The sequence below is a fragment of the Theropithecus gelada genome, chromosome 6, assembly GCF_003255815.1.
Source record: "Theropithecus gelada isolate Dixy chromosome 6, Tgel_1.0, whole genome shotgun sequence".
NCBI lineage: Eukaryota > Metazoa > Chordata > Mammalia > Primates > Cercopithecidae > Theropithecus > Theropithecus gelada.
Window position 1 is genome coordinate 135,985,732 of NC_037673.1, and position 11,744 is coordinate 135,997,475.

Sequence of the window (11,744 nt, forward strand, 5' to 3'; positions counted from 1 at the left end):
ATATATATATATATATATATATATATATATATATATATATATATATTTTAAAAAAAAAACTGAAAAAAAACGAAAGGAAGCAGATAAGTGTGCCATAAAGCCATTTGATTATATGTTTTTAGAAGTGAAAGTGACTGTCGTTGTAACACTAGTGAAAATACTGGCCAGGTGCAGTAATGACTGTAATCCACTTTGAGAGGCCGAGGAAGGTGGATCACTTAAGGTCAGGAGTTTAAGAACAGCCTGGCCAACATAGTGAAACCCCATTTCTACCAATAATACAAAACTTAGCCAGGCAGGGTGGTGTGTGTCTATAGACCCAACTACTCAGGAGGCTGAGGCACAAGAATTGCTTGAACCTGGGAACCTGGGAGGCGGAGGTTGCAGTGAGCCAACATCACATCACTGTGCTCCAGCCTGGGCAACAAAGTGAGACTCTGTCTCAAAAAAAAAAAAAAAAAGTAATACTGATGAATATGTATAGGTAAAAGTTCAATGAAGAAACTACAGGTTATAGAAATAAGAGTTATTATCTTTACAGAAAAAGGTATATATATCAGCCCATTCTTGCACTGCTATAAAGAAATACCTGAGGGCCGGGCGCGGTGGCTCAAGCCTGTAATCCCAGCACTTTGGGAGGCCGAGACGGGCGGATCACGAGGTCAGGAGATCGAGACCATCCTGGCGAACACGGTGAAACCCCGTCTCTACTAAAAAATACAAAAAACTAGCCGGGCGAGGCGGCGGGCGCCTGTAGTCCCAGCTACTCGGGAGGCTGAGGCAGGAGAATGGCGTAAACCCGGGGGGCGGAGCTTGCAGTGAGCCGAGATCCGGCCACTGCACTCCAGCCCGGGCGACAGAGCCAGACTCCGTCTCAAAAAAAAAAAAAAAAGAAATACCTGAGACTGCATAATTTGTAAAGAAAAGAGGTTTGTTGGGCGCAGTTGCTCCGCTTGTAATCCCAGCACTTTGGGAGGCCAAGGTGGGCAGATCACCTGAGGTCGGGAGTTTGAGACCAGCCTGACCAACATGAAGAAACCCCATGTCTACCAAAAATACAGAAATTAGCTGGGCATGGTGGTGCATGCCTGTAATCCCAGCTACTTGGGAGGCTGAGGCAGGAGAATCGCTTGAATCCGGGAGGCAGAGGTTGCAGGAAGCTGGGATCGCGCCATTGCACTCCAGCCTGGGCAACAAGAGTGAAACTGCATCTCAAAAAAAAAAAAGGAAAGTTTAATTGGCTCACAGTTCTGTGGACTATACAGAAAGCATGGCAGCATCTGCTTCCGGGGAGCCTTGAGGGAGCTTTTACTCGTGGCAGAAGGCAAAGGGGGAGCCACCTGTGCCATGAGCCTCATGGCAGTAGCAGGACCGAGAGAGAGATGGGGGGAGGTGCCACACACTATTAGCCAGATCTCATGAGAACTCTATCACAAGAACAGCATCAAAGGGGTGGTGCTAAACCATTCATGAAGGATGCACCCCCATGATCCAGTCACCTCCCACCAGGCCCCACTTCCAACTTTGGGGATTACAGTTGAACATGAGATTTGTGTGGGGACACAGATCCAAACCATATCAGTATATTATAAACCAAAATGAATTTTTCATGAATTCAAGAAGTTAAGTAGTGTACTAAGAATCTTCACAAGGTCCAGATATCCAGTGCCCTACTTTCCTTTCCTGGAAAGAAGGAAAAGCCCTTTCTTTAAAACCTGTGCTTTAAAGTTGACTTATTAGAATATTTAGAAGAATCAGTTAAAGGAACATGCAAAAATTTCTAACTTCCTGTTGTCATTTCCAGGAAATACCTGAAGTCTTTCCTAATTGATGTTAGAATGTTCTATGCTTGAAGAGGGCTTCAGGTGATGACACCTGACAGTGGGAAAATGTTTTTGGAATGCCAACTGCCAGAACTGTGGGCAACAGGAATGAAGAGTCACAAAACATCTTTCCTGATTTTTTTTAAAAAACTTTTCATATACTCTTAAGGCAAGGAAATAGCATTTTTGTTACCAAACCGAATAGGGCATGTCAACTTTTTCTTTACTTCTCAGAAGCCCTTGATCTCTATAGGATAGATTTGATAGGAATATGAGCGAATCCTTTCCTTGCTGAATTTATGTGCTGGGAGTAAAGTAGGCTGAGAGTTACTATCTCTTGGTACAGAACTTTAGAGAAAAGAAAGATGGCTGTGCTCTATTAGCATTAGTATAGAAGGATTTACATTTATTTCATTATGTCAGAGGCTACTGAACTTAATGTAATCAGTGACTATGCCCCCTTTGCATTCAGTAAGGAATGCATAAGTTAATGATAGATATGGCTGGGTGTGGTGGTTCACACCTGTAATCCCAGCACTTCCGGAGGCCAAGACAGGTGGATCACTTGAGCCTAGGAGATCAAGACTAGCCTGGCCAACATGGCAAAACCCAACCTCTACAAAAAATACAAAGAAAATTAGTTGGACGTGGTGGCACTCACCTGTAGTCTCCCCTATAGAGTGAGGTGGGAGGATGACTTGAGCCCGGGAGGTTTAGGCTGAAATGAACCAAGATCACGCCACTGCACTCCAGCCTGGGCGACAGAGTGAGACCCTGTCTCTAACTAAATAATAAATAAATAAATATTTTAAAACAAGTTAATGACAGATTGAATAAAGGAAATTACACTATTGAGATTTGTCTGCTACATCCCAGATTGTCACCGAGAAAGTGACTTAGATGAGATTCTAAATCGTCACTGAAGAGAATTTGAGACATTCATAGAAGTATGTTATATTCTCTGTAATGAGTGTGTGACCATCTCCTTTTGGGGGCAAGTGTTTGCATTTATGTTCTTGATGTAGACTAAATTGTTTTCAACTGAAAATTAAACAAAACAATTGTCTGAATGTGGTGCCTGCCACTGGAAAACAGTGATTGTTGGATTTTATGGTTGTCATTTTTGCTAAGAATATTCAGTAGTGTGGCTGTCTTTTTTTTTTTTTTTCCTTTTTGAGACAGGGTCTCACTCTGTCACCCAGGGTGGAGTGCAGTGTTGCGAACACAGGTCAATACAGCCTTAACCTCCTGGGTGTAAGTGATCCTCCCACCTTAGCCTCCTGAGTAGCTGGGACCATAGGAGTATGCCACCACATCTAGCTAATTTTTAAATTTTTTGTAGAGACAGAATCTCACTGTGTTGCCTAGGCTGATCTCAGACTCCTGGCCTGAAGCGATCCTTCTGCTGTGGCCTCCCAAAGTGCTAGGATTACAGGAGTGAGCCCTCTTACTTGGCCTGTCTTTGGAATTTTGAAAGCCATTTATCCTTGAATATGGGCTTCTAAAAAATTGAATTTTATGGGATCTGAAAAATGTTCTTGGTCTAGGATTTAGACCAAGTTTTAATTCTATTCTAATTTCTAGCCAGGGACATTGAACACGTCACTGCACCTGTCTGGGCCAGCTCTCTTAGGGGTTCAGGCATAGAGACAGTCATATCAACTCTTCTTACATTATGGGATTATTGTGAGACTTTGCACAAAGGGGCTTATATTCGTATCTGGGAGACCAGGATGCCATTTAACATTAATTTTCTGCTATTTGTTTTATTTTATTTTTTATTTATTATTATTATTATTTTTTTTGGAGATGGATTTTTGCTCTGTCGCCCAGGCTGGAGTGCAATGCTACGATCTCAGCTCACAGCAACTTCCGCCTCCCAGGTTCAAGCGATTCTCCGGCCTCAGTCTCCCGAGTAGCTGGGACTACAGGCACGCGCCACCACGCCCAGCTAATTTTTGTATTTTTAGTAGAGATGGGGTTTCACCATGTTGGCCAGAATGGTTTAAATCTCTTGACCTCGTGATCCACCCGCCTCCGCCTCCCAAAGTGCTGGGATTACAGGCATGAGCCACTGCACCCGGCCTTCATTTTTTTTTTTTTTTTTTTTTTTTTGAGACGGAGTCTGGCTCTGTCGCCCAGGCTGGAGTGCTGTGGCCGGATCTCAGCTCACTGCAAGCTCCACCTCCCGGGTTTACGCCATTCTCCTGCCTCAGCCTCCGGAGTAGCTGGGACTACAGGAGCCCGCCACCTCGCCTGGCTAGTTTTTTGTATTTTTTAGTAGAGACGGGGTTTCACCGTGTTAGCCAGGATGGTCTCGATCTCCCGACCTCGTGATCCGCCCGTCTCGGCCTCCCAAAGTGCTGGGATTACAAGCTTGAGCCACCGCGCCCGGCCACGGCCTTCATTTTTGTTTTTTAATGACCTAACCTGAAGTCTGTTGAAGCTTCTTAAAATCCTTGTTGGTAGATTGGGTGCAGTGGATCACGAGGTCAGGAGATCGAGAGCATCCTGGCTAACATGGTGAAACCCTGTCTCTACTAAAAATACAAAAAAATGAGCCGGGCATGGTGGTGGGTGCCAGTAGTCCCAGCTACTCGGGAGGCTGAGGCAGGAGAATGGCATGAACCCGGGAGGTGCGGCTTGCAACGGGCCGAGATCGCGCCACTACACTCCAGTCTGGGCAACAGAGTGAGACTCCATCTCAAAAAACTATTTGCCAGGCGTGGTGGCTCATGTTTGTAATCCCAGCACTTTGGGAGGTCTACGTGGGTGAATCACGAGGTCAGGAGTTCAAGACCAGCCTGACCAACATGGCGAAACCCTGACTCTACTAAAAATACAAAAATTAGGCCAGGTACTGTGGCTCACGCCTGTAATCCCAGGACTTTGGGAGGCCGAGGTGGGTGGATCACTTGAGGTCAGGAGTTCGAGACCAGCCTGGCCAACATGGTAAAACCCCAACTCTGCTATAAAAGAAAGAAAAAAAAAATCCTTGTTGGTTACTGTTAATATAAAGTTAAGTAAAACTTACAAAGCTGCTAGGCATTACAATATAAATTCTTAGAATTTTCTCCTGTTTTGGCATCTCATGTTTCTCTCAACCCTTTGCTTTTATCCTCTACTAATTTATACGATTTTTTTCATTTTAGTACTCTTATCCATCTGTTCTCTGTTGTGTGATCCCAATCCAGATGATCCTTTAGTGCCTGAGATTGCTCGGATCTACAAAACAGATAGAGAAAAGTAAGTATGGCCTCAAGATGGAAAGTTATCTGTGGTGGGATGGAGATGTTTGTCACAAATCTTTCTTGTTTAAGGGCTGAATATGGGCCAGATATTTAAAGTGAAGTCCTAATATACTCTCCTGGGGCTAGAAAAGAAGAATATATGCACTGAGGAGTATTATAAGTAGATGATGCCAGTCTTATCCCTGATTGTTTCATGTGACTCCTCTTGTCTACAAAAACTTTTTTTTTTTGAAACAGGGTCTCACTCTGTCACCCAGGCTGGAGTGCAGTGGTGCAGTCTTGGCTCACTGCAACCTCCGCCTCCTGGGTTCAAATGATTCTCATGCCTCAGCCTCCCGAGTAGATGGGATTACAGGTGCAGGCCACCACACCAGGCTCATTTTTTTTGTAGTTTTAATAGAGACTTTCACCATGTTGGCCAGGCTGGTTTCGAACTCCTGACCTCAAATGATCTTCCTGCCTAGGCCTCCCAAAGTGCTGGAATTACAGGTGTGAGCCACCATGCCCATACAAAAATTTTCCTATGGTATATTTTTCAACAGCTTAATGTCTTATGCTTGGCTTTTGATATATAAAGCATTTTTCATCAAGTGCCCATTTGCCTGCTATAGGTATTTGTGAATTAATGGGAAAAGAGAATTGATTTTTTACCATTTGACATAATCTAAAGGAAGAAAATAAATAAATGCCATTAGGCATGAAAGCCCCAAATTTCTTTTAAAAACAAAACTTGATTGTAGAATTTGGATGTTTTAGAGTTGTACTATGAATTACTGAACAGTGGTCAGGATATCAAAAGAGATAGTAGCTAAAAGTGTTCTAGTAGCATTTATTCTTTTCTTCTTTTCTTTTGAGATGGAGTCTTGCTGTGTTGCCTAGGTTGGTCTCAAACTCGTGGGCTCAAGTAGTCCTCCTACCTCAGCCTCTGGAGTAGCTAGGATTATAAGCATATACCACCATGCCCAGCACTAATAACATCTGTTGTTTTATGTACTATTCAGTGAAGTTATAAGAGGAAGTAGATAGGAGAGGGTGAATAGTTTTTTTTTAGGGCCGGGCGCGGTGGCTCATGCCTGTAACCCTGGCACTTTGGGAGGCTGGGGTGGGCGGATCACAAGGTCAGGGGTTTGAGACCAGCCTGGCCAACAGGCTGAAACCCCATTTCTACTAAAACTACAAAAATTAGCCAGGCGTGATGGCGGGCACCTGTAATCCCAGCTACTCGGGAGGCTGAGGCAGGAGAATTGCTTCTCAGGATGTGGAGATTGCAGTGAGCTGAAATTGCACCACTGCACTCCTGCCTGGGCGACAGAGCAAGATTCCTGTTACCAAAAAAAAAAAAAAAAATTAAAGTTAAAATAGAAAGAATTTAAGAATTACTTGAGGCCGGGCGCGGTGGCTCAAGCCTGTAATCCCAGCACTTTGGGAGGCCGAGACGGGCGGATCACGAGGTCAGGAGATCGAGACCATCCTGGCTAACACAGTGAAACCCCGTCTCTACTAAAAATACAAAAAAAAACTAGCCGGGCGAGGTGGCGGGCGCCTGTAGTCCGAGCTACTCCGGAGGCTGAGGCAGGAGAATGGCGCAAACCCGGGAGGCGGAGCTTGCAGTGAGCTGAGATCCGGCCACTGCACTCCAGCCCGGGCTACAGAGCAAGACTCCGTCTCAAAAAAAAAAAAAAAAGAATTACTTGAATTCTACTGGATTAGAAAGGCGTAGATACTTTTTTGTTTTTAATGGAGGTAACACTGGGAATGGGGTATTCTAACAGTTGGTTCTTGCTTTTTCCTATTTGTGAATTTATTCACAAATTTTTTTGATTAGAGAACTGTTTTGTCCAATATTTAGAATTGTGGGCCTGAATGCTTACCAGAAGTCATTTCCCAAGTCAGCATGGAGTAATGTTGAACACTGTTGAACAGAACTTTCCTAAACCGCACTGCCTCCACCCTCTAACCCCCCACTTTTTTTTTTTTCAGAGACAGGGTCTTGCTCTTCTGCCCAGACTGGAGTACAGTGGCACAATCGTGGCTCACTGCAGTGTCAAACTCATGGGCTCAAGTGATCCTCCCACCCCAGCCTACCCAGTAGTTAGGACTGCTAGTACATGCCACTACACCTGGCTAATTTGTTTTATTTGTAGAGACAGGATCTCACTGTGTTGAACAGGCTGGTCTCTAATTCCTGGCCTCAAGCAGTCCTCCCACCTCAGCCTCCCAAAGTGCTGTTGTTATAGGCATGAGCCACCATGCGAGGCCAGCATACCCATCCCCACCCCACTTTGTTTTTGAGTCAGGGTCTTGCTCTGTTGCCCAGACTGGAATGCAGTGGCACAATCACAGCTCACTGTAACCTCAGCCTCCCAGGCTCAAGTAGTTCTCCAATCTGAGCTTCCCAAGTAGCTGGGACCACAGGCACATGCCATCACATCCAGCTAATTTTTTTTTTTGAGACCAAGTCTTTCTCCATTGCCCAGGTGGAGTGCAGTGGTGCATTCTTGGCTTACTGCAACCTTTGCCTCCCAGGCTCAAGTGATTCTCATGCCTTAGCCTCCTGAGTAGCTGGGATTACAGGCACACACTACCATTCTTGGCTAAATTTTGTGTTTTCAGTAGAGACAGGATTTTGCCATGTTGGCCAGGCTAGTCTGGAACTCCTGACCTCAAGTTATCCAGCCGTCCCAGCCTCCCAAAGTTCTGGGATTACAGGTGTGAGCCATGACACCCGGTCACCAGCTAATTTTTAAATTTTCTGTATCAATGGAGTATCCCTATGTTGCCCAGGCTCAGCATCCCTTTTTTTCTTTTTTAAAATTTAATAGAGATTAGGTCTTGATGTGTTGCCCAGGCTGGTCTTGAACTCCTGACCTCAAGCAGTCTTCCTGCCTTGGCCTCCCAAGGTGCCAGGATTACAGGCATGAGCTACCACACCTGACCTTATCTTTCTTTCTCTTTTTTCTAGCATCTTTTTTTTTTTTTGAGCTGAAGTCTGGCTGTGTCAGCCAGTCTGGAGTGCAATGTCACGATCTTGGCTCACTGCAGCCTCCACCTCCCAGGTTCAAATGATTCTGCTGCCTCAGCCTCCCGAGTAGCTGGGATTACAGGTGAACACCACCACGCCCAGCTAATTTTTTTGTATTTTTAGTAGAGACAGGATTTCACCATGTTGGCCAGGCCCATCTCAAACTCTTGACCTCAGGTAATCCGCCTGCCTCAGCCTCCCAAAGTGCTGGGATTAACAGGCGTGAGCCACCGTACCCGGCCTAGCATCCCTTTTTTAATAGGAGAATTATAGAACCATTTGCTCTGCTTACTTTATTCAAACATTCTTCTGAAGCAATAAACCCATTCATTTTGTCAACCGAATTGTTGAAATAAGTTCTACCAGAACCAGTTTTATTGATATGAAAGGAAAGTTGGGTTTTTTCCCCCCCCTTTTTTTTTGAGACAGAGCCTCATTCTGTCACCCAGGCTGTAGTACAGTGTTGCAATATCAGCTCACTTCAACCTCTGCCTCCTGAGCTCAAACGATCTTCCCACCTCAGCCTCCTGAGTAGCTTGGACTACAGGCATGCGCCACCACACGCTGCTAATTTTTGTATTTTTTGTAGAGACAGGGTTTTATCATGTTGCCCAGACTGGTCTCAAACTCCTGGGCTCAAATGATCCACCTGACTCAGCCTCCCAAAGTGCTGGGATTACAGGTCTGAGCCACCGCACCCAGCCTTATGTCAGTTTAATCATTATTAGTATATGAGTTCAAGAACTATATAATGTAGAATCATATAGTTTCAAGTACTTTAAGTAAATGAATTGAGTTGATGTCTTCTGTAGAAATAGGCCAATCAAGTATAGAATAAGGTATATGCCAACAAATACTAAAATTTAATCAGAACCCTCTATAAGTCGCAATTAAAGGAGACTTTCACATTTTACACATCCTTCCCATTATCATTGAATTAATGCTTATCAGAAATTTGGGATAGAAAGGGGCCTTTCCTTGAATGTCATATGAGTTACTCTCTTCAAGTTACTTGATGGGATAATGAATGGAATCTGTTGCTTACTGACTCCACACCTGTGTTAAGCCAAGCTTCTCTTTGTGTGTACAGGTACAACAGAATAGCTCGGGAATGGACTCAGAAGTATGCGATGTAATTAAAGAAATTATTGGATAACCTCTACAAATAAAGATAGGGGAACTCTGAAAGAGAAAGTCCTTTTGATTTCCATTTGACTGCTTTCTATGAGCCCACGCCTCATCTTCCCCTGTGCACATGTTTACCTGATACAGCAGTGCTGCGTGTTGTACATACTTGGAACAACAAACTAGAAATACTGTACTTCTGTACCAACATTGCCTCCTAGCAGAGAAGTGTGTGTGTGACAAGCCAGTTCTACAGGCATTACCTAGGTGTGAGACTAAAAGCTTTTCTTACTGACTTAAATTTGGATAACAGCAAGGTGTGAGGGGGGTGTTGGGTATGGTGTGAGCTTGGATGGGAAAGAAAAGGCTCCACTCACCTGTAGGAGATTATTTTTAAGTGGAATCCGTTTAAACTCAAAACAGTTATGAAAAGCAAGGTGAAGAACATGAAGCTGTGTCTGTATTCATTTTATTCCGAAGGAGCTACGTCTTAGGTGAAAGTTATGACCAACCAGATTAAACTCTACCCACATCCTGCATTTTAAGGTCTAAGTTTAACTGGTCAACATTTAAATGGATTGGAGCTATTAGTACATCAAGTGTGATGGGCTTTGTTCCCAACTCTTTTACATTTCCCTACCCCTTCAACCTTTGGCCTTTCATCCCTTCTTTCTCTCTTCCATATTCTTTGGTTTGTATGTGGTTTCTCAGTTAATACATAGCTAATAGCTCTTATTTTTCTTATGTTTTTAACCGCTTAGGTCTATTTGGATGTAAGGGTGAAAATTCATTTGATGGAAATACTTGTGTATATTTAAAGACCCAGTTGCTCCTCTGGAGCTTGTACGTTCAAGAATGATTAATCTGTGTAATAAACTGATTACTACAGTCATTACATATAATTTTGTGTGAATAGGCTTTTTGATTTTTAAGAAGTTTGTCTAGCTGAGATTAGTGGTGGATTTTCTCCCACTTCTGAAATGTTCATTTATACTGGTTGCATTTCAAGATCATGAAACAATTCCAGTTACATAGTAAAAAGGATATCTTAAGAGTGATTTTGTTGAACAAGATAGAGGCATAAGCTTAAGAGCATTTCCATGAAACTTAACACATGCAGCATTCCAGGAACGTGATTGTTAAATTCAATAAGAAGTTTGCTTTATTAATGAAACTAAGCTGCATTTCATCAAAACCTTGTGACATTCCCTTGGTACACAGGACATAAAACACAGAGGCATTGCTATTTGGTAAGTTAAGCCTCTGTGATTGTAATCATAAAAGAGCAACATTGACCAAACCTGGGAAACAAGAGCACAGTCTTGTTTGGAGAGTCTACATAATTACTTTGCACTAACATTTGCAGGATGTTCATCCAGTTTTAAATTGTACTGTATGTGGCTTTTTGAAGTCTTCCCTTGACTCTAGTAAAATATAGCTTGAAACTTGTAAACGACTGTGTTTGCCAGAAACATCATTCATGTGAACTAGGCAAGTTAACTTTTTTCCCCTTCTTTTCCTGATTGTAAACTAGGCCAACCTGAAAGCCATGGCTAATGCTCTAGCCATCAGGTTCTTTCAAATGCATCTTTACACTCTTGCACAAAATTAAGGAATAAATGTCCACTGCTTTTGGTTTTAAACTTGTTCACCTTGTCTTATCTCTCACTGTCACTGCTCCTCCACCTTGGAACTTGTGTGATAAAACCCAGAACCTCTTACAGTTCTCTTATAAGCATTTCAAGGATGCTTATTAGTATCCTTGACTTTGCAGAAAAGGCTTAACTGTTAACAGTCGTGGGGAAAGGAGTTAGAATTTAGCTTAAGCCTAAAATCACCCTGTATTCTCAGTATTATTGGCAAGTGGGAATTCATCTTTTTTTTTTTTTTTTTTTAAGAGAGAGACAGGGTCTCATTCTCTTGCCTGAGCTGGAGTGCAGTCAGAGTCATGACAACACAGCTCACTGTAGCCTCAACCTTCCAGGCTCAAACAATCCCCCTGCCTCAGCCTCCTAAGTAGCTGGGACTTATGGCACATGCCACCACACCTGGCTAATTTTCTAGAGACAGGAGTCTCACTGTGTTGCCCAAGCTGGTCCTGAACTTCTGGGCTCAAGCGATCCTCTTGTCTCAGCCTCCCAAAGTGCTGGGACTACAGACATGAGCCACCATACCCAGCCTTCCATCAATTATTGGCTTGCTATTAGCTATATACTGTTGACCGTGGGTCAGTTGCACAGATCCTGAAAGCTCATTGTATATTTGCCTGTCATCTTAGCATCCATCTTATTACCATTTATTAGATCATAATATGGATATTTTCACAAGAATGTTCTTAAGTATTTTTAAGTGCCAAATAAAAGCCATCCTCCAGGTGTGCAGGTGCCAAATGAAGGGGTTTGGATGGTCACAAACAACATTAGGCCCTTGAATGCGTTTTATTAGTCTTGCCCAATTTGAGTATGAAGCTTCTTTGGTCCAGTCTGTGTATATGTACCTGGCCAGAATGAAAGCCCAGTGAGG

At 43.4% G+C, this 11,744-nt stretch overlaps 1 protein-coding gene across 4 annotated transcripts in view; it reads left to right on the forward strand.

The window, feature by feature from the left end:
* UBE2D2 (ubiquitin conjugating enzyme E2 D2) overlaps positions 1-10,861 on the forward strand; it is a 71,331-nt gene extending 60,470 nt beyond the window's left edge. For 3 of the 4 annotated variants that reach the window (XM_025388830.1, XM_025388826.1, XM_025388829.1), the window contains 2 exons: positions 4,976-5,069; positions 9,187-10,861. In XM_025388830.1, coding sequence (XP_025244615.1) covers positions 4,976-5,069; positions 9,187-9,232 — 140 coding nt within the window. In that variant the 3' untranslated portion in view covers positions 9,233-10,861. Of the gene's footprint in view, positions 1-4,975; positions 5,074-9,186 lie in introns of all 4 variants that reach the window. The other variant, XM_025388828.1, reaches the window with a different exon arrangement.
* The last annotated feature ends 883 nt before the right edge of the window (positions 10,862-11,744 follow it).